The sequence below is a fragment of the Orycteropus afer genome, unplaced genomic scaffold (assembly GCF_000298275.1).
Source record: "Orycteropus afer afer isolate SDZICR_OR568_19922 unplaced genomic scaffold, OryAfe1.0 scaffold00374, whole genome shotgun sequence".
Taxonomy (NCBI): Eukaryota; Metazoa; Chordata; class Mammalia; order Tubulidentata; family Orycteropodidae; genus Orycteropus; species Orycteropus afer.
The window spans coordinates 167,706-191,991 of record NW_006921961.1 but is presented as its reverse complement, the minus strand read 5'-3'; the positions used below and the strand labels follow the sequence as shown (position 1 = coordinate 191,991).

Sequence of the window (24,286 nt, the reverse complement as noted above, 5' to 3'; positions counted from 1 at the left end):
TGGTAGGGTGGAGGGTCGACAAAAGAGGGGGAGGCCTTCAATGAGATGGATTGACACAGTGGCTGCGATGATGGGCTCAAGTATAGCAGGGATCGTGGAGCTGGCGCAGGATCGGGCAGTGTTTCGTTGTGCTGTGCATGGGGTCTCTATGAGTTGGAAACAACTCGACGGCACCTAACAACTAACAACAACAATCAATTTTTTGTTTTGTAATCAGTATGGAAGCAGATAACTAGGTCTTTCTTCTCTGGAGCCAATGAGTAGATTCAAACTGCCAACCTTTTGGTTACCTGCTGAGCACCTAGCTATTTGCACCACTAGGGCTCTTTCCAAGAAGATACATGGATGATAAATGAAAAGATGTGAAACATCAATCATTCAGGAAATACAAATTAAACAAGAATGTGATATTACTACACATCTATTTGAATGTCTAAAATTTGAAAAATGGATCATACTAAGTATTAGCAAGAATGTGGGGCAACCAGAACTTTCATATACTGCTAGAGGGAATGCAAAATAATATAGTTTGGAAAACAGGTTGGTAGTTTCTTTGAAAGTGAAACATGCTAGTACCATATAATTAGTCATTCCACTTCTAGAGTATTTACCAAAGATGAATGAAAATATATGTTCACAAAAAGACTTGTACACAAATGTTCACAGCAGCTCTGTTTGTAATAACGCAAAACTGGAAATAACTCAAATGCTTATCAGCAGATGAATGAATAAGTAAGTTGTGGTGTATTTATACAGTAGAATGCTAGTGTGTTTGCATGTACAGTCTGTTGATTTTCAACAAGAGTGCTAAGTCCATTCAGTGGGAAGAGAAGAGTCTCTTTAATAAATGCTGCCAGAAAAACTGGATTTCCACATGCAGAAGAAGGAAGCTAGATCCATACCCGACAGCATATACAAAAAATAATTCAAAATGGATCAAGGACCTAAAAGTAAAAGCTATAACTGTAAAACTCCAAGAAGAAAAATATAGGGATATTGCTTCAGGACCTAGATTTTAAATGGATAATTAGATATGACACCAAAAGTTGGAGCAGCAAAAGACAAAATAGATAAATGGGACCTCATAAAAATTAAAAACTATTTTTTATCAAAGGACTGTATTACCACATACCCATGTTCATTTCAGCACTATTCATAATAGCAAAAAGATGGAAATTACCTAAATGCCCATGAATGAATGAATAGATAAACAAACTATGGTACATACACAATGGAGTACTATGCAACGTTAAGGAATAAAGATGACTCTGTAAAATACCTCATAACATGGATGAATCTGGAGGACATTATGCTGAGTGAAATTAGTTAATCACAAAAGGATAAATAATGTATGAGACACTATTGTAAAAAGACAGGAAAAGGTTTTCACACTGAAAGAAACATTCTTTGATGGTTACCAAGAGTGGAATGGGAAATGAGGGTAAATCACTAACTGGAGGCAGACACAAATTAACTTGGGTGAAGGGGAAGGCAATATACCGTAAAGGGAAGGTCAGCACAAAATGATTAAGGCAAAGGAAGACACTGGGAGGAACACAAGAGTTAAAGGCAACTGAGGCAAATACTATCACATACACAGTCCTGCAATAACAGTAATAACAGTACTCTACAAGTGGGTAAAAAGATAGACAGGGGAGTGGAATACGTGTGGAAAAGCGAATGGGACTACTACCCGTAATATATAGAGGTTTGACAGGATATTCACATATGCTGCAATTATACTCATGAATATAGTAGATCATACAAGGGACAATGCTATGAAAACTTCTTAGCCGTAAACAAACACCTGGAGGCAATGAGTGACTGGTCCTGAGGGCTCAGGACCATCGTCTCAGGGGACATCAGAGTCAATTGGCACAACCTAGTCTGGAGGGGTCGCTATGAGTTGGGGCCGACTCGACGGCATATAACAACAACAACAACAACAGTCTGGAAAGAAATGTTCTAAATCCTGCTTTGGTGAGTAGCAGTTGGGATCTTAAATGCTTGTGAGCTGCTGTCTAATGTGCAAAGAAGAGTGAAGACAATCAAATGTGCATGGAAACAACTAGTCCATAGGACTAATGGGCCACATGAACCTCAGCCTTCATAACTCTGAGACCAGAAGTACGACATTGTGTGCAGCTACCACTGCTCATCTGCTCTGAAATGGATCACCTTAGAAGGTCTTAGAGTGTGAGAAAAATGTGGATCAAAATTCAAAATCATAAAAAGACTGGGCTCTCTGGTTGGATAGAGAATAGTCAAACCCCTGAGACTATGGCCTTTAGTCACCCTTCAAGCCTGGAACTGAACTCACCCGTGTAGCTCAACTTTCAGCCAAAACAATAGGTCTATAAGGTGAACAATAACACTAGGGAGGTACACGTGCCTTAGAACAACCAACCATTCGGGATCTAAAGGGCAGCATGTGCCCACGCACAAAGTTCAGAAGGCAGGGAAAGACAGGAAAGGAGGGGGAATGGAAACAGGGAGCACAGGGAGCAAATGGGACGAGTGGTGCTGTGTTGTAGGGATTGTAATCAATAGCATGCAACAAAATGTGTATGAATTACTGAATGGAAAACTGATTTTCTGTGTAAACCTTCACCCAAATCACAAAAAAAAATTAAAAATGTTTAAAAAGAAATTAAACATCTATACTAAACATAGCCCAGTAGTATTATGAAGACAAGAAAACCAAGAACCAGCTGCTGAAATTGTTGGTCTTTTATTAATAGTTTTTCATGCATTATTGCCTTGCTAATAGGGATTTTTCTTCTGTTTTGAGTTTCTGTAAGATTAGGCTCCTTAAAATATGCTTCAAATAACATTTGTATTTTATGCTTAAAATAAGTTTTTTAAAAAAAAGGATGGTGGGAACCAGGTTTGCTGGTCCAATAGAGCCTGATGGAACCACTGAGACTATGGCCCCTAGATGCCCTTCAGGTCTGGAATTGAACCCACACCTGTGGTTTTCAGTCAAACAAAGTACAGGCATGTGAGTTAAACATTTACCTCAAGTAGACACACGCCCTAGAGAAAACAATCATGGGAGAAGGAAGGGCTGCTTATGCACAGGGAGACAGCTCAGGGGGCATGAGAGTATGGTGGGATGGACACTGGGAAGACGTAACTATGGGTAGGAAGTGGGAGGGGAGCTGTTGCATTGTGGTAAATTGTGGTCAATTTAATGCGACGAATATGTGAACTGCTGTATGGAAAGTGAATTTTCTCTGTAAATCTTCACCCAAATCAATAAATAATAAATTTAAAAAATAATAAAAAAAAATAATAAGTTTTTATATTTAGAATAAAATTTAATATATACTAGGGGGAAAGAAAAGGACTTTATCAACAAAGTGGGGAGACACCTATGGATTGGGAGAAAATTTTGGGAGAAAATTTAATAAGCATTTAATATCCAGAATATACCCCTACAATTTAACAACCAAAAGACAACCTAAGGCACTTGACTGCTAACCAGAAGTCTGGCAGTTCAAACCCACCAACCACTCCTCAGAAGGAAGGTTGAGTGATCTACTTCCATAGTGATACCACCTCGGAAACCCAAGGAGGGGTCGCTATGATTCGGGTCCAACTGGACGGCACATAACAACAACAGTTGAAAAATGGGCAAAGGACCTGAATAGACATTTCACAAAAAAGAATATACAAATGGCCAACAAGTACAGTTGCATTAGGTATAGGTGAGTTGATTCTGACCCATGGCAACCACATGTGAAATAGAATGAACTACTGCCCGGTCCTGCCCCATCGTCGCCATTGTTGCCATGCTTGAGCGCATCATGGCAGCCACTGTGTCAGTCTATCTTTTTGAGTGTTTTCTCCTTTTCTGCTGACCCTCCATTTTACCAAGCATGGTATCATTCTCTGGGGATTGATCTCTTCTGACAACATGACCAAAGTACAAGAGACAAAGTCTGGCCATTCTCACTTCTAAGGAGGGTTCCAGCTGTACTTCCCCTTGTTTATTCATTTAGCAGTTTATGGCACTTTCTTCACCAACACCACAGTTCCAGCGCATCAGTATTTCTGCAGTCTTCCTTATTCATTGTCCAGCTTTCACATGCATATGAAGCTATTGAAAATACCTTGGCTTGGATCAGACACAGTCTTTAGATTAGTCTTTCAAGTGACATCTTTGCTCTTTAACCTTTAAAGAGGTCTTTTTCAGCAGATATGCCCATTGTGATATGTCATCTGATTTCTTAACTGCTGCTTCCATGGGTGCTGATCATGGAACCAAGTAATATGAAATCTTTGACAACTTCAATCTTTTCTCCATTTATTGTGATGCTGCTTATTGGTCCAGTTGTGAGGATTTTAGTTTCTTTATGTTGAAGTGTAATCCGTACTGCAGACTGCAGTCTTTAATCTTCATCAGTAACTGTTTTAATTCTTCACTTTCAGCAAGCAAGGTTGTGTTATCTGCATATCACAGGTTGTTAATGAGCCTGCCTGCAATCCTAATGCCACATTCCTCTTCAGATAGTCCAGCTTCTCACATTATTTGTTCAGCATACAGATTGAATAAGTATGGTGAAAAGATACAGCCCTGATGGCCACCTTTCCCGATTTTATACCATGCAGTCAGTATCCCCTTGTTCTGTTTGAAAGACTGCTTCTTGGTCTATGTATAGGTTCCTCATGAGCACAATTAAGTTATTAATTAGTCATTTTGGAGATGCAATCAAAACACAATGAGATACAACCTCTCTTCCTCCCCCCACTGGAATGACTATGATAAACAACAATAGCAACAGAAAATAAAATATTGGTAAGGATGTGGAGAAATTGGAAACCTCCTGCATTGCTAGTGAGAGTGCAAAATGGTGCAGGTTCTGTGGAAAACAGTGTGGCAGTTCCTCAAAAGGTTCAACATAGAACTACCATATGACTCAGTAATCTCAATCCTAGAATTGAGAGCAGGAACACAAACAGAACCTATTCATCATAGCACTGTTCACAATAGCCAACTGAAATGCCTATCAACAGATGAATGGATGAACAAAATGAGATATATACATACAATGGAATATTCAACAAAAAACAAACCAAACTCACTGCTGTCAAGTTGGTCCCGACTCATAGCGACCCCTCCTTGGGTTTCCAAGGCAGTATCACTACTGCCCACCCTCCCTTCTGAGGAGTGGTTGGTGGGTTTGAACTGCCAGCCTTCTGGTTAGCAGTCAGTTGCCTTAGGCACTACGCTGCCAGAGCTCCTACAATGGAATATTACTCAACCATAAAAAGAAATGAAATCCTGATACATGCTACAACATGGATCAACCTTGAAAATACGATGTTGAGTGAAATAAGTCAGTCACACAATGAGGAGTATTGTTTGGTTCCACATATATGAAATAGGCAAATGTATTAATGGTTTCCAAGGGTGGGAGGAAGGGGAAAAGGACACTGAGTTTCTGTGCTGGTGGAATAATCTGGAAAAGCATAGTGGTAATTGGTTGTGCACCTTGATGGGTATGACAGCCATCACTGAACTATACACGGGAAATTGTGTAACTGGTGGGTGTTCTATTGTATATATTTTTGGCAAAATGAAAAACAAATTAAAGAGGATGAAGTAAGTTCTGTAGTCTATTTACTGTACCAAACAGTCATATACCAACGTTAGTTTCCTCCTTCTGATAGTATACTATAGCAATATAAGATGTCACCATTAGAAGCAGGGCGAATGGTACCTGAGACTTTTATATTACTTTTGCAACCTTCTATGAGTTTATAATTACTTCAAAATAAAAAGTTAAGAAGTGTAATGTTTAAAATAGTATGTTGATCATTGGAAATGATGGAAAGGATATACTAAAAGTGTTTCAGGGATATAAAGTTCTGCTATTTCTAATTAGGATTCATTCTGCTGAAAGATTACTTTCTTGCCACTATATAATATTTATTTATCTTAGCTTTTAGTATATTAATTTGTGCATTTAAGTTACATTTTCAAAAGCAGCTGTTGTTGTTTGTTGTTGTTATGTGCCCTTGAGTCGGACCCGATTCATAGCGACTCCTCCTTGTGTTTCTGAGGCAGTATCGCCACAGAAGTAGATTGCCCAACCTTCCTTCCGGCAAAAGAAGCTAATTCCATGATAATCAATTTCTCCCCCATTTTACATCTGAGCTTCACAGATAGTCATATGCTGCCTTTCCTTGTGCTAGTCTTTCATGGAGACCAATCAATATATTAGGTTTGCTGGTGTTTATTTATATGGATATTTTTGTTATTTTACAGTTTTTTTTTTTTTTTAAAGAGTAAGCAGCTAATAAAGCTAATTATACATATTTTGTTTTTGTTGCTATGTGCCATTGAGTCAGACCTGACTCAAAGCTACCCCTCCTTGGGTTTCCAAGTGGTATCACTACGGAAGTAGACTGTCCAACCTTGCTTCCGAGGAGTGGCTGGTGGGTTTGAATTGCCACCCTTCTGGTTAGCAGTCAAGTACCTTAGGCACTACGCCACCACAGCTCCTAACTATATACATACATACATACATATATATATAGTAGTGAATAAACATTTAATGGAGCATTTCAAGTTGGATTTCTAAATTGCTATCTCTTATTTAATCACTGATTTATCATGTTGTGGAAAAGTTATCTCTTTTTTTTCTGTTAAGGTGAAATCCATTCTTGACAAAAATGAAGAGGAGCTTTCTCTAGCAGTGAGGTGCCGCGACACAGCCCTGAAAGAGAGCCAGAAGCTGAAAGGAGACCTGGAAGCTCTGGAGGAAAGGGAGAACAAGAAGGCAAGGCCGCAGTCCTCTGTGAGAGTCTGTTACTGAGATGAGCCACTTACAAAATCTCTCATGAGCCATATTCCTTAGTTTTGGGCTACCATTAGTAAGACAAGGAGCATTCATCAGAGGAGGAATTTTGTCCCAAAGAAAAGGTCACTTTAGAATCTATTGAAAATATTTCTCTTAAAATTATTTAACTCCTGGTATTTTTTGGATTTCTTGTCTTAATCAAAAGAAATGTCCTAATTGTTTCTGTTGAAACACATCTGACCTTGGTAATAATAACCTGCCTAAAAAACAGTTGCCGTTGCGTAGATTCTGGCTCATGGTGTCCCCATGTGTGTCAGAGTAGAGCTGTGTCTGGAGGGTTTGCTTTCAGTGGCTGAGTTTTCGAAGCAGACCACCAAGCCTTTCTTCTGAGGCACCTCTGTGTGGCCTTTCACCTTCAGCCTCTCTATTAGCAGACGAGCATTAGCCATTCACACCAGGCAGGGACTCCAGTGACCTGTCTACATATGTTTTCATATAACACTTTTACTATTTTATTTTATATTAAATCACTAAGTGCTTTCTACTTAATGGTGTGTGTGCTGAGTGAGAACAGAGGTCACATCCTATAAACTTGCAGTAGTACTGTGAGAACCTGTCTGTCCTCAGGGAGGATAATGTAAATCAGGAGCAGCTCAGGGCTAAGCCCTGTAAGGTGGGAGTCAGATCTGCCTCCACCTTCCAACATTTTTACCAAGTCTCACACCAGCCATCCTTTCCACAGCACTTTCTACTTCTCTGTTGAGTTCGAAAATTCTTTGCAGTGGTCACATAGAACTTAAAACCATATTTACATTTAAATGGTTTATTAAGGAGGTAACACTGTATAACTTGGGATCAGGAACAACAGGGTGCAAGTCAGGATAAGGGTCAGGAGGCATGTAGGCGAGATCGGAAAAAAACGGGAGCACATCCCTTCCTTCTGCAGTACAAGACAGTTCCCTTAGCATTTCTTGACCGTGCAAGCAAGTAGGCCCTTCTCTGTGCTATGCACACCCCTCTCAGCTGAGCAGGCCTCCTCTCAGCCCCTTCTGGACAGGCTTCTTCTCAACCCTCTCAGGCCAGGCCTCCTCTCAGCCCCCAGTGTTATGAGTCTACACTCAGGGGCCGTGGGTTACATCATACTTCGCCAGCTTCTGCTTTCTCCTGTAGTCTTTTTCCCTCAGGTAAATCTAGTGGTTTCAGAGGGATCCTCCCATCCCTGCCCCATCATAAGACAGACGAGCAGGACCAAAGCAATCTCATCTGGAACCACCTTGGGACCCAAGTAGTTGCTAATCCCAGTTATCTCCAGTTACTAGATGTGCTTGACACCAACAGTGGTTGGGAAACACTGCAGAGTAGATCTGCAGCCTAGTTTTCTTTTTCTCACAATAACTTAAACAAAATCAAGATAACCTAATAGTTTAATTATTCTTCTTTGCATTTTGTCATGCCTGAGTTCTACACTCTTTCCTATGACTAATAGGACTCAGAAGCAGAATAAGAGTGATCAGAAAGGATCAAATATTTTTGTCTTGTTTCATTTCCAATTAGGTGGGAAACTTTCAGCGACAATTAGCCGAGGCTAAGGAAGACAACTGCAAAGTTACAATCATGTTGGAGAATGTTTTGGCTTCTCACAGTAAGATGCAAGGCGCTCTGGAAAAAGTACAAATAGAGCTTGGGCGGAGGGATTCAGAGATTGCAGGCCTCAAGAAAGAAAGGTACCTGAGATGATTTGTCTGTCCTTGACATCACTGCATTGTACTGTGCGATCAGAACTCAAAGTAGCTTTTTATTGCTTTCTTTGTGAAAAATTAGTAAGAAGTATTTCTACAATAGCAAGTTAGAGGAAATCTCTAATTGGAAATGAACATGATTTTCAAAAATTCTCTAGTGATGTGAAAGACTGTCTATCCTAGAAATTCATCTGATATATTATGGTTTTATCCTTGCTGTTTCCTTACCATTTAATTTTGCCCTTTAGTGTATAGAATAGTAATTGTCAAGATGATTGAAGCTAAAATGTCTGCTTTAGTTTGAATTAGTTATTCATTTATCATGTGACTGCTAACCAGAAGGCTGGCGGTTCAAACCCACCAGCCACTCCTTGGAAGGAAGGTTGGGGAATCTACTTTCATAGTGATACTGCCTCAGAAACCCAAGGAAGGGCTGCTATGAGTTGGTTCCAACTTGATGACAGTGAGTTTGATTTGATTTATTTCAAGATTAAGAATTATTTTAGGTGAATTATTTTGAAAACCACATCTCACCACATTTTATACCTTAACTCCTCTGAGGGAGTTTCAAAGATTACATAAAAGTTTACCTTTTAGGTATAAAACAGGTGGTCTGAGATGAATATGCCTTTAAAAGTATAATGTAATATGCATATTGTTGTTGTTGTTGTTAATGTGCTGCAGAGTTGGACCTGACTCATAGCAACCCCTTCTTGGGTTTCCAAGGCAGTATAACTACAGAAGTAGATTGCCCCATCTTCCTTCCGAGGAGTAGCTAGTGGGTTTGAACAGCCAGCCTTCTGGTTAGTGGTCAAGTGCCTTTAGGCACTATGCTACCAGAGTTCCCAATATGTATATTAGTGGTACCTAACTGCCTCTATCCTGTGGGAGAACAAATAAATTTTATTTTCTTCATTATGCTTATCTTGGTTTTCTACATTATGAATTCATATTGCCTTTGAATTTAAAGATGTAGTCAGGGGGAATGGTTTTGAAAAATACTAATTACCATTACAATGAAATTCTAGGTAGCTTGTGTAGTTAGAAGGAAAATTTTCAACAGCTAACCAATCCATGTGGAGGTGATACATGTTTTTCATAGTGATATATTCTTCCTAGTATGAAAGTACTAGCCCATAAGTTAGCAACATGTATTAAAAATCTAATATGTCAAGTACAACTGAATCATAGATGAGACAGGTTATTTCAGTCTCTCAGAGCCCTAGTATTTTAACCTGAAGTTGAGGCTAGTGATTAATTGTTACCTCCCAACTCTTAGGTATCCTGAGCATCAGTTAGCTACTACATGCGACACTCTTAGCCTCTCCTAAGAAGAGTGACTGTAACTTTCAGGCATCCATGCCAGATGATTCTTTTCTCTGATCACTCTTTTGTGCTTCCCCTGTTTAGGGCTCTAAACCAGCAAAGGGTACAGAAGCTGGAGGCCGAAGTGGACCAGTGGCAGGCCAGAATGCTGGTTGTGGATGCCCAGCACAGCAGTGAGGTAGAGGCCAGCTTTCTAAAGTTGATCACTTGAGGTTTTTGGTTTTCTTGGGATATTGGTTTACACTGCTGTTTTAGAAAAATCATGTGAAACAATCAGGTAAATATCCCTTTTATTCAAGTCTGAGTTTTGGACAGTGACATATTTACAAATGGGACGTGGGCCTACAGTCTTAAAGAGAGTCACTTATTGGCAAGCCAGGACCACAATTGCACTTAATTCCTTTTGTCTCATATGGTCTATACTCTTTTCATATATTAATGTATAAACGAGTGTAGAAGTTAAAGAATTTAGAAAATAACTTTTATCAGCAGTAGCTAGAGTGATGCCACAATTTATAAGGAGACGCACACATGTGTTTGTGGATTTATGCACATGCACATATAAAATATACATGGATTTTTCATGTAAATAACCTTTTTCTGGAAGAATATACAAGGAATAATTGTTAGTTCTCCTCTCCTTGGGGAGTGGGACCAGAAGATCAGAGGATCAGAGAGGGGAGTTTTAACTAGTTTGAAATTAGGATAAATTAAGTAAATCCTATTTTCTAAAGCTCTCTGGTGACGAGTTGAACATATCCTTCCCACTGCCTTCTAAGAGTCTCCTAAGCAATGTCTGTAATAAGTTCTCACATATGTATTTTAAGCATCTGGAGTTTTTGGCTCTGTTTCTAATTAACTGTTGTTTCGATATTACTTGATGTTACAGTGAAAGGAATGGACAAACAGTGTCATGGACTCTTGCTTTTGTTACAGGGAATCAGAAAAGTTTTTCTCTCTTTCAGATGGAACCACTACAGAAAGCTCTAGATACAGCTAGAGAAGACAACAGGAAACTGGCTATGAGCCTTGAGCAAGCTCTCCAGACGAATAATCATCTGCAAACAAAGCTTGATCATTTTCAAGAGAAATTGGAAAGCAAAGAACTTGAGCAGCAGACTTTGGAAACCTTCAAGTAAGGACAGGGAAATCACAGTGAAATTAGGGATGAGCCCATAGGAGAGTAAATTTGGCTCATTCACATAAAGCAGTTAAACTCTTTTTCCTTCTACTTTGAAGTTGTATTCCCAGCAGAGCCATGGTGAGGAACCAGGCTGGGCTGAACAGTAGCAGATAATAGTTGACTAGGATATGCTCATTTGGCTCTCCTTTCTGTTTCTTCCCTTATTTAGGTATCAATCTTCTTCTTACGTAAAGGTTGAACCGAAATTTATAGACAGTGGTTGGAAGGGACGTTTACACGTTTCTGCCAAGCTTTTCTTATCAGTAGCTTATGCATCCTTTAAAACCGTGATTTGAGGTGAATGGGACTATACCCATGAATATATATAGGTTTGAAAAAAGGTATTTCTACATAAGTATTTTTTGTGCTATAAATATATTCATGGATATTGTAGAGCATACAAAGAGCAAATTATGAAAACTTCTCAGCCATAAAGAAAATATCTTGAAGGAATGAGTCGCTGGGCCTGGGGGCTCAGAACCATGGTCTGGGGGACACCAATTAGACTAATATAGTCCACAATGACAATGTTCCAAATCCGATTTTGCTGAGTAGCAGCTAGGGTCTTAAAAGCTAATGAGCTGCAGTCTAAGGTACAACTATTGGTCTTTCCCCATCCAGAGCAAAGAAGAATGAAGAGAATCAAAGACACAAGGCAACAATTAGTCTGAAGGACTAACGGACCATGTAAACTCTAGCCTCCACGACCCTGAGACCAGAAGAACTACATGGTGCCAGGCCACCGTTGCTGACCACCTTACAAGGGATCACAATAGAAGCTCCTAGATAGAGTAGGAGAAAAATCTAGAACAAAACTAAAAATCATAAAAAAAAGACCAGGCTTACTAGTCTGATAGAGACTGGTAGAACCCCCAAGACTATGGCCTTTAGATACCCTTCAAGGTTAGAACTGAACTCACCACCATGGCCAAGCTTTCAGCAAAATGCTAGATAGGCCTAAGGTAAATAATAACACCGGGGACCTATGTACTCCTTAGAACAATCAACTACTCAAGATCTAAAGGGCAACATTTGCCCAAGTAAAAAGCTCAGGTGACAGGAAGGGATAGGAAAGAAGCACTAATGGAAATAGTAAACACAGGGAGGAAGTGGGAGCTTTAGGAGCTCTGGCAGCATAATGCCTAAGGCACTTGACTGCTAACCAGAAGGCTGACGGTTCAAATTCATCAGCCACTCCTCAGAAGGAAGGTTGGGCATTCCTACTTCTGTAGTGATACTGCCTCGGAAACCCAAGGAAGGGTCGCTATGAGTCAGGGCCGATACAATGGCAAATAACAACAACAACAACAAATCTTTATGGAAGTAGATTGCCTCATCTTCCTCCTGCAGAGCAGTTGGGCCACTGACCTTCTGGTTAGCAGCTAAGTGCCTTATCCATCTCTGTAAAGGTGGGTGTTAAAGCCTTGGTGGCATGGGTTAACCTCATGGGAGAAGTATGGAGAGAGAACCAGTCAAAAGTGTGGGAATTCACTGCATTTTAGGGTGAAAGAATGGCGGGAGGCTAGAGAAAGAGCATATAGGGAGCTAGGGAATGAATCAAGAGGCAAAAACAAATGAGTCAGATGCTACAGAGAGTCAAAGGGAATAGGACCAAGTAAAAAAGCCATTGGATTTGGCAGTTGGTGTCTACCAATAATCTTCCAGATGGCCAACTTCTGTGAACGTGCATCATTACAAAGAGTAAGCAGTTGATGGGGAATGGCAGGCAGGGAGGCCAGTGATAAAGGGAAAGATCAGATAAGCAGCTCAAGACATACCATGAGAAAAAGTTACTCTGATTTTTTCATTTGAGAATGAGAAAATTAACCACTTGAACTGGGAAAAAAAGAGAGTGCATATAGAAGGGAGCTCTGGTACCATAGTACCTATTCAGAGGGCTGGCGGTTCAAACCCACCAGCCACTCCTCGGAAGGAAGGTTGGGCAATCTACTTCCGTAGAAATACCACTTTGGAAACCCAAGGAGGGGTTGCTATGAGTTGGGTCCAACTCGACAGCATACAACAACAACAGCAACAACAACAAATAGAAGGGTTATCATTGAAAATGAGGTTGAGCATTTCTTCCTTTATGCCAAGAGGGAAGTAGGAGAAAATGGGTAACTATTCAAGGATTATTAAAGGGGCTGCTGTTGGATGATCTAATATTTTCCTTAGAAGAAAATAGGAGTTAAAATGGTATGTATGGGGTAGGGGTAGAAGAAGAGGCTTGCAGAGAAGAGACGCAGTTAGAAGTTTTAGGACTAAATGATGGTGATGACAATTATGATGATGATGATGATGATAGTAGCTAACATTTATTATGTACTCACAGTATGTGTTGGGTACCGTGCTAAACATTTCACGTGCATTGTTTCCATATATGATCCAATTGTTATTGTTGTTATTTCCATTTTACAGATAAGGAAACAGGCATGTAAAGATGATATGCCATACCCAAGCTCATATAGCTTCTTATTAGAACTGGGGTTTGGGGTAGGCTAATGCCAAAACCCATAGTCTTAATTGGTTTGCTGTAATAAACACAATAAATCTAAAGATAATTTATAAAGTTATTAAGAAAATCAAAATGCCCTATCATACAAATTATAGTTTTGTTCTCTTTATATGTCTCCATGTATGTTGTCCCTGCTTTAGAATGAGGGTGGATAATGGAGAGGAATATGGAAATATAATAAATAAACCATAATTATCTCTAATGACTTTAAGATCTTCTTTCCCTTCATGACTTTGAGCCAGGTGTCAGCTTTTTAGAGGTGATGTCATTGATGCATTCTATACTGGCTGAGGGGGAGGAGGCCAGCTGCAGTTACCACCCACAGGTCTCATCTACAGAAGCCAGTGCTGCCCAGTGGACAAGCTGGACTCATAAGCAGAGGCAGTTCAGGAACACCCAGGAGATGTGGGCATATGATCCACAGCAGAGCAAGAGGTGGTCAGGAGGGGAGAGGGAAAAGGAAGAAGGTTTCAGCAGCAGCCAGACTTCTCTTTCCCTTGGAAGATGCTCGTAACTCATGAAGCGTCACACATTAAGTCTTTATCAGCTGGATTAGAGTCTGTTAAAGCTGGGAGAAACTAGCAGTAACTTAAATCCCTTTTAACTTTTTAATCTTTTTTGCAGTCACGTATCACTTTAAGAGTCAAAATCTATGGACACTTTACACAAACACAGTACATTTTGCCTGTCATTTCAGGGCATTCAGGCATCCTCAGAAGTCTCTCCAGGGATCCTGACCAAAGAACCCAAATTAGAACTGCTGATTTAATACAAGACTCTCACTTCAAGCATAAGGAAACTATAGAATTCTAAGTTCAAACTTCAGGAGTGAATAGCCAATAGCAAAAAGGCATGACCAAATAAAACAAATATCTTTTACAGTAGAACTGCTTCCTCTAACTTTTCCTTGATGGGAGTTTTTCACTCTCTGTTGGATCTTTATGTAGAATGCATTTTTGGTTTTTTAATGCTACAGGTAAATGCACCATTTTCTCATCTGCTGTTAATGAGCTTCAGATCAGTGAGGGTCACATGGTAACTGGCTTCTTGTTTGTAAATCCCACACCTTTGGAGATTTACGCATCCCCCTCTGAATCTTTATCTTCTAAGATGATTTCTAAATGTGATTTATCATCTTTCTTCTTTGAAACAGGGAACGGATGGCTGAGGAGTCCAAAATGGAAGCTGAGTTACATGCTGAACGCATAGAAGCTCTGAGAAAGCAGTTTCAGACTGAGAGAGAAACTGCAAAGAAAGCGGCACACCGGGAAACGACTGAGGTAGGGAGTCAAGTGGATAAACATCTCTCTCTAGGTGAGCACTCTGAGAACCAACTCAAGGATTTTGGAGACTGGCTGCACTTGTTCTCTGGCTCTTCTAAACCCCCTTTGACCAGCAAGTCAGATCGAGCCATCCTTGTGCTGTTTGTAAAATGACACACAGGAAAATCGTTTCTGATAGACAAGTTCTATGTGTGGGATGAGAGTTTTTCCATCCTAGAGTGGTAACCAAGTGTGCTTAGAGGAATAAACAGACTGCCGTCTGATAGAGAAACTTCAGATCTCCCCAATTCAGTTAACTGGCGCCTGTTACTCATCTACCTCTTCCTGAGAGGCACACATAACAGGAAGAAGATAAAGTCTGTGCTCTGGTGTGCATTAAACGAACCTTATTTAATCATGATCTGCACTCTGGACATGAGAGACGTAGGGAAAACAGAAGAGGAACTTTCTTGACTTGCTGGAGGCTGCATACAATTTTGAAGGAAGTCGAATTAAAGGGACGTCATTCATTGTAGGCTGGCTGAGTGATAGAAGGGAAGTTTAATGAAAGTATAGGATCAAGACTGGCAGAGATGACAGGGCTGGACACCTGATATAAGAGGATAAACAAAGGTCAGTTGCAAAAATGAACAGGATATATGAGCAAATGAAAAGGAGGCTCGTTGATTAGAGCAGAGACTTTGGGAAATGTCAGAGAAGGAGTGGTTTGGTTAGACGAGACCAGCTGGTAGATGACCTTGACTACCAGAATATTACATGTGAACTATTAAGTAAGTGTGGAGCATTGAAGATTTATGAGCAGAGGAGTGACATCATGTAAGCACAATTTTAGGAAGGTTACTCTGACAGCAGTAGAAGGAAGGTAAGAATGAAGAGAAATGGGAAGTATGGAGACTCAAGAAAATTTGGGCATTAGATTATTGAGACCAGACAAAGTCATTCTGTGGAAATTGAGATGAAAGCAGAGAGAGCCTTTTTGATAGAAAAACCACCAGAAGTTAAATGTTATATCATGAGCAAAGGAGAGGGAGGAATTAGCATAATTTCAACACTTGGTTGGGAGGGGAGTGGCTGGTCTGTAGTTTGCCAAATGTGTATGTGTAGCAATGGCAATTGTCAAAGAGACCATTCACAAAATCAGTTTCAACTAATGGTATATAGAACAATTTTTTAAATTGAAAAGCACCATGTAAATATGTTATAAAATGTGAAAGCTGTGGGAAACAAAAAGTTGTGCTGAACTGTAGAACCTTCCTTTAGTCAGAGATAGTTATTCAGAACATTTTAAAATGTTAAATCTTTTTAACAAAGATCAGTGCCATTTGTGACCTTGTGAGGAGACCAAGAGAACAGTTAGTGTGTGACATCAGTAGAAAGTTAACTGCAGGAGTGTACTTGGGTGCATTGTTTAAGAGCCTGCCTGGCTTTAGAGTGTCACAGACCCAACAGACCAGACTAAGACCCAGTTCTGCCACTTAGGAAAAAAGCCGGTGAATTACATAGCTAGTAAGGTAGTATAGTACCTAAGACATTGGGCTGCTAATCAGAAGGCTGGTAGTTCAAACCCACCAGCCACTCTACAGAAAGAAGGTTGGGCAATCTGTTCCATAGTGATACCACCTCGGAAACCCAAGGAGGGGTCTCTATGAGTCAGGCCCAACTCCACAGCAGTGAGTTCGGTTTGGTTTGGTTTAGTAAGTGGTAGAGTTCTGACTCATGGCAACCCGATGTGTGTCAGAGCAGAACTGTGCTCCACAGGGTTTTCAGTGACTGGTTTTTCAGAAGTAGATCACCAGGCCTACCTTCTGAGGAGCCTCTGGGTGGACTCAAACCACCAACCTTTTAGTTAGCAGCCTACTGTGTTAACTTTGTATAATCTAAAGATGCTCTCTACCACTTACTAGCTATGTATTAATCTAGTGGATGTACAGGTGACTTCACTTCTGGGTCTCAGTTTCCACAGTCATAATACGGAAATCATCACAACTACTTTCCAGGTTTGTTTTGGGGATTAAATTGGAAAACGTATGTAATGTAATTATCGCAGTGTGTGCCACATAGTAAGTACAAAGTAAATGATGGTTATGAGGATTTACCCAGGTGTAGACAAAGCTGTGATTGAGATAAATGACTAGAACTGGAGTGTGAAGTCAGAATTTGAAGGAAGGAACCAGTGTAGAGAGAAAAGGTACAAGTAACCTTGATGTCATCCTTTGCTATGTTAAATACTGCCGGCCACAGAGAGTGCCCCCCACCTATCCTTTCTCTGAATTGGAATCTACTCCAAGACAGTGGGAATAGGTCATCCCTTATCAGCTGCTTTTTCTTCATAAAATTTAAGGGCAAGTGGAAAGGAGGGGGACTTTGTAAAATTCTTAAGTAATCATTGTGCTATTTCTCCACCAGAGGAATTAACTAAAATCCTTAAAAATAGAAGGCAGTGTTATAAAAAACACATGCTATGATAATCAATAACTGACTAGTAATTATATAAACTACCATATAATTTATTTTCAATTCTCTAGACATTAGGCTGCAAATGACAGGAAGAGAAAAATATGGGATGATAATTACTGAGCAATTGCTCTATGTCAGACTCTACATTTATTCTGTACATTATCTTACTTAGCTGTATATCTCATTAAGGAGGTAGTCTATATACACACTTTTCAGATGAAATAGGTAAGGCTTAAGGAAATAAACTACCCAAAATCTCTCAGCTTTTAATTAGTGAAACTGAGATGTGAATTTAGGTCTGTCTAACTCCAAAGCCATGTACTTAAAAAGACATGAATATACATTTACATTTTTTATCTACTCTAAGAAAGATTGTGTTCTTTAGTTTGAAAATTGTGAATATCACTTGATCTGTGCCATAAGTCTGCTTAAACAGACATTATTATTATTGCTTTACCCACTTTTTTAAAAGAAAGATCAAAGCAAAGCAAACACAGTGACAGAACTAACCCTACCCTTCTCTTACTGACTGGAAGGTAAAAATGTTCAGTTTTTCCTTTGCGTTCCACAGCTGAAGAAAGCTCTTGATGAGGCCAACTTCAGATCAGTGGAAGTGTCCCGGACCAACCGAGAGCTGCGACAAAAAATAACAGAGCTGGAGAAAACACTAACCAGTAACAAGGAGAAAATAAAGAACCTAAAGGCCCAAATTAAGCACCAGTTAACAGCCAAGACAACTAATGCTCAGAATATAGAGAGGATGAAGGTTGTATTGGAAACCAAAGCTTTCCCCTTCCTCCGTTAGGTCTGATGAGAATGCAGGCAGTGGTGGTGTCTGGGGGAGAGAGGTTTCAGAACACTACCACCACCACATGTTGCTTGGGAATTCCAGCTACAGCTGGGAAGTGGGCAGATTGCCTTTTGGGGGAACCATCTCTTATTCAATGATAGATATTGACGTGTAACCATTTGGTTTCTCATTAGCTGCCAGTGTTACCTTCTGGCTCCCCATCTGTCCCTTCTTCGTTCACTGTACTGGACTTTGCTCTTTAAGGGTCAGTTGGTCAGATGGGAATGAGAGCCAACAGGAACTGATAACTTTGGGTCTCACGTTCGATTCTGCCTGTCATTCTCTGGGCAAAAAGGACGAGCCAGTTTCCCACTGATCATCTTTTTATGTACTTACAGCAAATAGAACAAGAATTGAGGCAAATGGAGATAATTAAGGATCAGTATCAGAAAAAGAACTATGAACAGGTAGATGATGTCCACAAACCCTTGTTTACCATTCACTCAAAATCTCAAACTTGGACAGGTTCAAGTTTCAAAAAATCTTCTTTTTGCCTTATCAGTCACTGAGTATCCAGAAATTTGTATCTGAGATGGCCAACCTGCAGAAAGAGATGCAGCTGTTGGCCAAGAGCCAATATGATGCCTCCGCACGGAATAAACACCAAGAGGTCCGGCTGGAGGCAGAACGGAAAATAAGGCAGGAGCTGGAGAATCGGTGCCAGGTAAAGTTTCTTAAGATCCATCTTGAGAATTATCAGCAAATGGCTTGTCCCAAACCCCAGCTTTATCATGCTTAGATTTTCTGGATTCTGTGGAAGAAAACAAATTTGTTGTTGTTGTTGTTATGTGCCCTCAAGTTGGACCCAACTCATAGTGACCCCTCCTTGGATTTCCGAGGCAGTATCACTACAGAAGTAGATTGCCCCATCTTCCTTCCAAGGAGTGGCTGGTTGGTTTGAACCGCCAGCCTCCTGGTTAGCAAGCAAGTGCCTTAGGCACTACGCTACCAGAGTTGTTTATCTTAGCTGAGTCCTTACAATTGTGGTGTCTAGGAAAAAGCCGAGGAGCCCTGGTGGCACAACAGTTAAGTGCTCGGTTGTTAACCAAAAGGCTGCAGTTCAGACCTGCTTGGCCGCTCCACAGGAGAAAGATGTGGCAGTCTGCTCTGTAAAGATCACAGCCTAGAAACCCTATGGGGGCAGTTCTGCTCTGTCAGTGTAGGATCACTATGAATTGGAATTGACTCAATAGCAGTGGGGTTTAGGAAGAAGCCTGTAGCTTTGAATATGGCTAATGTTCTTCATTTTTTATTTGATTAAACTGATATTCATGTTTAAAGGTCAGTTAGAGACTACACATGTAAAACAGCAGTTACTAAGTAAGACTTCTGAGCCGAAATTCATATTCTTTTAAGAACTTTATACCCTCTTGGTCTTTTCCTATAGCAAGATACACCTGTGCTATCACAGGACTGTTTTCTATTTCCAACCTAATGAAAAAATATACCATTATATCACCGAAAAGGGACATCAAGAAATCACCAAGTTCTTGTCTCCCGGTAGACCTTGGCTGCTATGAAAAGTACCCCCCAACCCTGAAAAGAGATTGTAATCACTTTTTCTCAGCAGAATCCATACATCAAAATCTGTCATTATGTGTGGATACACACACGTTGTAGGTTCATTGGAAATCAACAGTTTTGTCTTTTATTTCGGTAGCATCTGAAGTTAGTGTTCCATCATGCTTTCAGAATTTGATTGCCGTTTATTACAATGTTAAAGCCCTTTATTCCATATAGTGTCTATTGCTAGTTTGTAAAAATCTTGGCATCACATTTTCAGGAATTAGAGGACACTGTCAGACACCTGAAGAAATGTAAAGAGGCGACAGAGAATAAACTGAAAGAAGCCAGTGCGGAATCAGAGCAGGTGAGCCAGACCCATGGGCATAAAGACTTAGGCGTGTTTCCATAGACACAGCCACCCTGAGCCTCCTTGATTAACAGAGTTGTCAGGAGTCCAACAGGAAAGAACCAACGACTTCCTAACTACAGCCTTTATTGTAAAGAACAGAGTTTAGATTAAGATTCTGTTTCCTCATAGTAAGTAATAGAATGCTAACATATTTCCTAATCTTGAAGTGTACATCCCTACTAGTAAATACAAGCATGGAAGACCTTGATGTGTGTGGATTTTAATGCATTATTGTTTGGCACGAACTGATGAAAGTAGAAGCTCTTTGTTCAGATCAATAGCTACACATATAAAGTAGGCTCTCTTTAATGTGTGAATTTGTTTTCTCTGTTCTAGTATCTTAAATCAGCCTTTTTGAGAGCAAGTATTTAACATCATAAACTTTTAGAGCTAATGTTTGAGGTCATTAGTCTACCATTACTACCCCTCATTTTCCACCTAAGAAAACTGAAATTCTTAAGCTAATGTATCACAGTGACCTTGATGCAATTGCCATTAAATTGCATGATCTAATATAAGTCTTAGAATGGTATTTAGAAAGAACATGGGCTGTGACCAGCCTGAGTTTAAATATCAAACTGTGACACTATCTGTGTACCCTTGGGAAGTTACATTTACTTTCTTTAACCCGCTAGGTACTATATCTCTAGAAGTCAGTAAGGTAATACCCAAAAAGAAAACAAACTCATTGCTGTGGAGTTGATTCCAACTCAGTGATACCTACCACTCTGTTATTCTGATAGGTCATAAATCCACCATTACTAACTACCATTACTACCCCTCATTTCCCAGATGAGAAAATTGAGGTTGTTAAGCTGAAGGTATCATGATTTACCCCTTTTATTGCCATCAAATTTCTATGATCTAATATGACTCTCAGAATGGTATTTAGAAAGAACATGGGCTTTGACAAGTCTGAGTTTGAATACCAACTGTGATGCTATCTGGGTCCTCTTATGAAAGTTACGTTTACTTTCTTTAATCTGTTACTGTATCTCTAAAAGTCAGTAAGATAATATCTGAAAAAAAAGAAAAACTCATTGCCAGGGAGTCAGTTTGGACTCAGGGATGCCTACCACTCTTTATTCTCATAAACAGGTCAGAATAAGCGTCACTAACAGCTCCCTTTTCATTCACTGTACAATGGGAAACATGTATAATACCATTTCAAGTATCTTTCCCTCAAGTCCTGGTAAAGAATGCCGGAGAAATGTGGGCTTGGGTTTTGTTTTATTCTGGGGATGGAAATATAACTATCATCAGGATGTCCAAAGAGATATGGAAAATATTTTAGCTTTGTGGCTTCTAACAGTTAAATGGTACTAGAAAAGGAGAGATCAGTTTCTTGTCTCACTATAATTCACACATACTATGATCTGGCTACTAAGACAAGTACACGATAGTATAAGCACACGCGAAGCAGTCGTACATATTAACTGATCTGTCAGGCATCATGCTGGGTGCTAGAAATGTGGGGTGAACAAGCCAGATGAAACACCTGTTTTCATGGAACTTGCTTCTTTCGGGCAAGGGAGAAATATGCCACACTCTCAGACTTTAGAATCAAAAAGCTAAAACCCTGTCCATGAAACATAAAAAAGTCAAAGAGAGGGAGAAACAGTCATTGTGCTTTTTATTCTGGGGCTGGTGTGAAGTGATACAGTTTATGAAAATCTGTTAACTGAACCTTCAAAACACCAAATGCTGAAAAAATACCAGGCATATCTAGGCACTTAATAAATATTTGTTTGAATATGGATTGATGACTGATTCCAGATAGTCTTCAGATGCAGACCGTTAATGTGTCTGTTTTCAGATCTCTAACAAAGATAATTTGGAAGTATGTGATTATGAGCTAAAGTGTAAAATATGTTGATTGTGAAAGATATAAATACAACTTAAACTAGCCAGTACAATTTTTTTAGTAGTTCCTTTTACCCACATAGGAGCTCTGGTGGCATAGTGCTTAAGGCATTTGACTGCTAACCAGAAGGCTGGCGGTTTAAACCCACCAACCACTCCTTGAAAGGTAGGTTGGGCAATCTACTTCCATAGTGATACCACCTCAGAAACCCAAGGAGGGCTTGCTATGAGTTGGATGCAACTCGACAGTAGTGAGTTTTTGGTTTTTTTACCCACACAAAGCACCAGCAAAAAAAAAAAAATCTAGCCTTACAGTTTACCAACTTTGGAGAAGTATTTCATTTCAGAGAACAAAGTTCACAAATTAAAATATGATTTGGCTACCACATACCAAAGCACCTTCATGCCTACACTTCTTATTTTCCATACCATCTGGTACTTTCATTCTCAAGTAATTTGCCTTCTGGGTCCTCTCTGACTTTAATTTATGAAAGCATCAACAGCAGCAGGCCTCCTGCAAAAGTTACTGTCTAATCTATAGGATGTTGTTAAATGGATTTGCAAATAGGTAGCCAGGGCCTTGCATTCAGAAGGTAAGTAGTTACATCCAGGTGAAAAGTCTCTCAAACTAATACACAAAAAAATGTGTAACTGCTGTTTTGTCTTAGCTTTTACTCATCATATTTATGTTTAGATAACAGCTAACCTAGAAGAAGCTCACCGCTGGTTTAAGTGCAGGTTTGATGGTCTACAACTTGAGCTGACAAAAAACCGGTTGCAGAGGCTTCCCCAAGAAGACAGGTGGCAGGAAGAGGTACATTATTTAGACATGGCTATCTTAAGCAATTTTAGATTTGTTTTTTCTTGGATTTCTAATTAACGGAATTTCTGATGTATGGAATCTTTAGATTTGCTTAAACCATTACCAGGAAACCAATGAGCTAATTTTTTTTTTTTTTTTTTTAATTTCACCTCTCCCAAACTGTCTAGATTAGAATCACCTACCTACCTTAATGAATAAACAACATAGAGACAAAACAGCTCCTCAGCTCTGCAGAGTTAGCTTTATAACAGACAGTGCTAGGTGTGTTTTCTTTCCAACAGGACCAAGATAAAAGGCACGACACCATGCCCAACCAATCTGTCCTACATCGATGGGAGACTAAACAGAACCTTAGGTTCATGTCTAAGAAAAGCCATTCTGAGGTAGAGAGGAAGTGATGCCCTTGACCGAGGAGTATTTCCATTCATGACTACACCTCCATGATTCCGTGAGCCCAGCAATGAGGGCTGGCCTGTGCTACCATTATCAAAATGTGAAACATTTGATGTGGGCTGAAGACTGTGGACCTGAGTTTATCCTTTTATGAACTCATTTATATCAGTGCAGAACCATTCCATCTCTTTTGTCCCTATCCCCCTTATCTACTCAATAAATTGATATTAATTGGTTGTATGATAGGACACACTGTTGCATGATACTTGGATATGTTTCTAAGTACATTATTATCCAAAAGCAGTTAGTGAGGTACTAAGTGATACGGTTAGTTTGTTTCAATGAAATGTCCCAGTCTAACATCCAATGGATAATCCCTGAAATAAGATTCTAGGGATAGAACCACCTGGAAAATAGTAGATGTCTTCTACCCCCTTGTAAATACTCTTTCAGTCTGGGTGATTATCAGTACATTTTTAATAAGAAAGATATCTCTATTCTCATATAAGAGATCTTAGAGATTGTATTTATAATTTCCTCTAGCATTTAAAAATAAGTTAATTGAATACAGTAATCCAGACTTAATGCATGTAAAGTGGCTAGCACATTACCTGTCTTAATTAATGCTTGTATGATGGTGGTTGCTGATGCTACTATCAGGACCTAGATCGACTGAGTAATTATGAAATTGGAAAGAATGTCAAATACAAGACTGTCAAACACTGAGAGACCATCCACTCAATATCTGAAATTAAAAGACAAATATTTGAATATTTTGCTTACTCTATAGTAAAGGTCCCTGAGCAAAGCAGACTTCTGATCTTGTATAGAGTTTTGGGAAGTGTGGAGTTCCAGGATTTGAAGGCTTTCAGAAGCTTATGTGGGTTGACAGCATATGTACAAGAGCAGTTACTTGGGTGAGACTGTTGATTGATTGGCACCCAGAGGCACGTTTATTAGTTTTGGTCCATTCCTTTTTGTCTGACTTTCAGAAGCAAGGGACCGTCACTGATTGGCAGGCTTATAAAAACATATTTCAGAGGAATACAAAAATATCTAACACCCAGCAAGGTAAAATTCACAATGTGTTTCAGCAATCCAAAATTACCAGACATGCAAAGCAACAGAAA

At 39.7% G+C, this 24,286-nt stretch overlaps 1 protein-coding gene across 1 annotated transcript in view; it reads left to right on the top strand.

Annotated features, from left to right (window-relative positions):
• Nucleotides 1-23,161, top strand: part of CCDC150 (coiled-coil domain containing 150) — an 88,959-nt gene extending 65,798 nt beyond the window's left edge. The window contains exons 18-28 of the mRNA XM_007953145.2: nucleotides 6,660-6,788; nucleotides 8,364-8,533; nucleotides 9,959-10,052; nucleotides 10,840-11,009; nucleotides 14,726-14,852; nucleotides 17,884-18,078; nucleotides 18,501-18,569; nucleotides 18,665-18,826; nucleotides 19,946-20,032; nucleotides 22,635-22,754; nucleotides 23,045-23,161. Coding sequence (XP_007951336.2) covers nucleotides 6,660-6,788; nucleotides 8,364-8,533; nucleotides 9,959-10,052; nucleotides 10,840-11,009; nucleotides 14,726-14,852; nucleotides 17,884-18,078; nucleotides 18,501-18,569; nucleotides 18,665-18,826; nucleotides 19,946-20,032; nucleotides 22,635-22,754; nucleotides 23,045-23,161 — 1,440 coding nt within the window. The remainder of the gene's footprint in view (nucleotides 1-6,659; nucleotides 6,789-8,363; nucleotides 8,534-9,958; nucleotides 10,053-10,839; nucleotides 11,010-14,725; nucleotides 14,853-17,883; nucleotides 18,079-18,500; nucleotides 18,570-18,664; nucleotides 18,827-19,945; nucleotides 20,033-22,634; nucleotides 22,755-23,044) is intronic.
• Nucleotides 23,162-24,286: the final 1,125 nt, after the last annotated feature.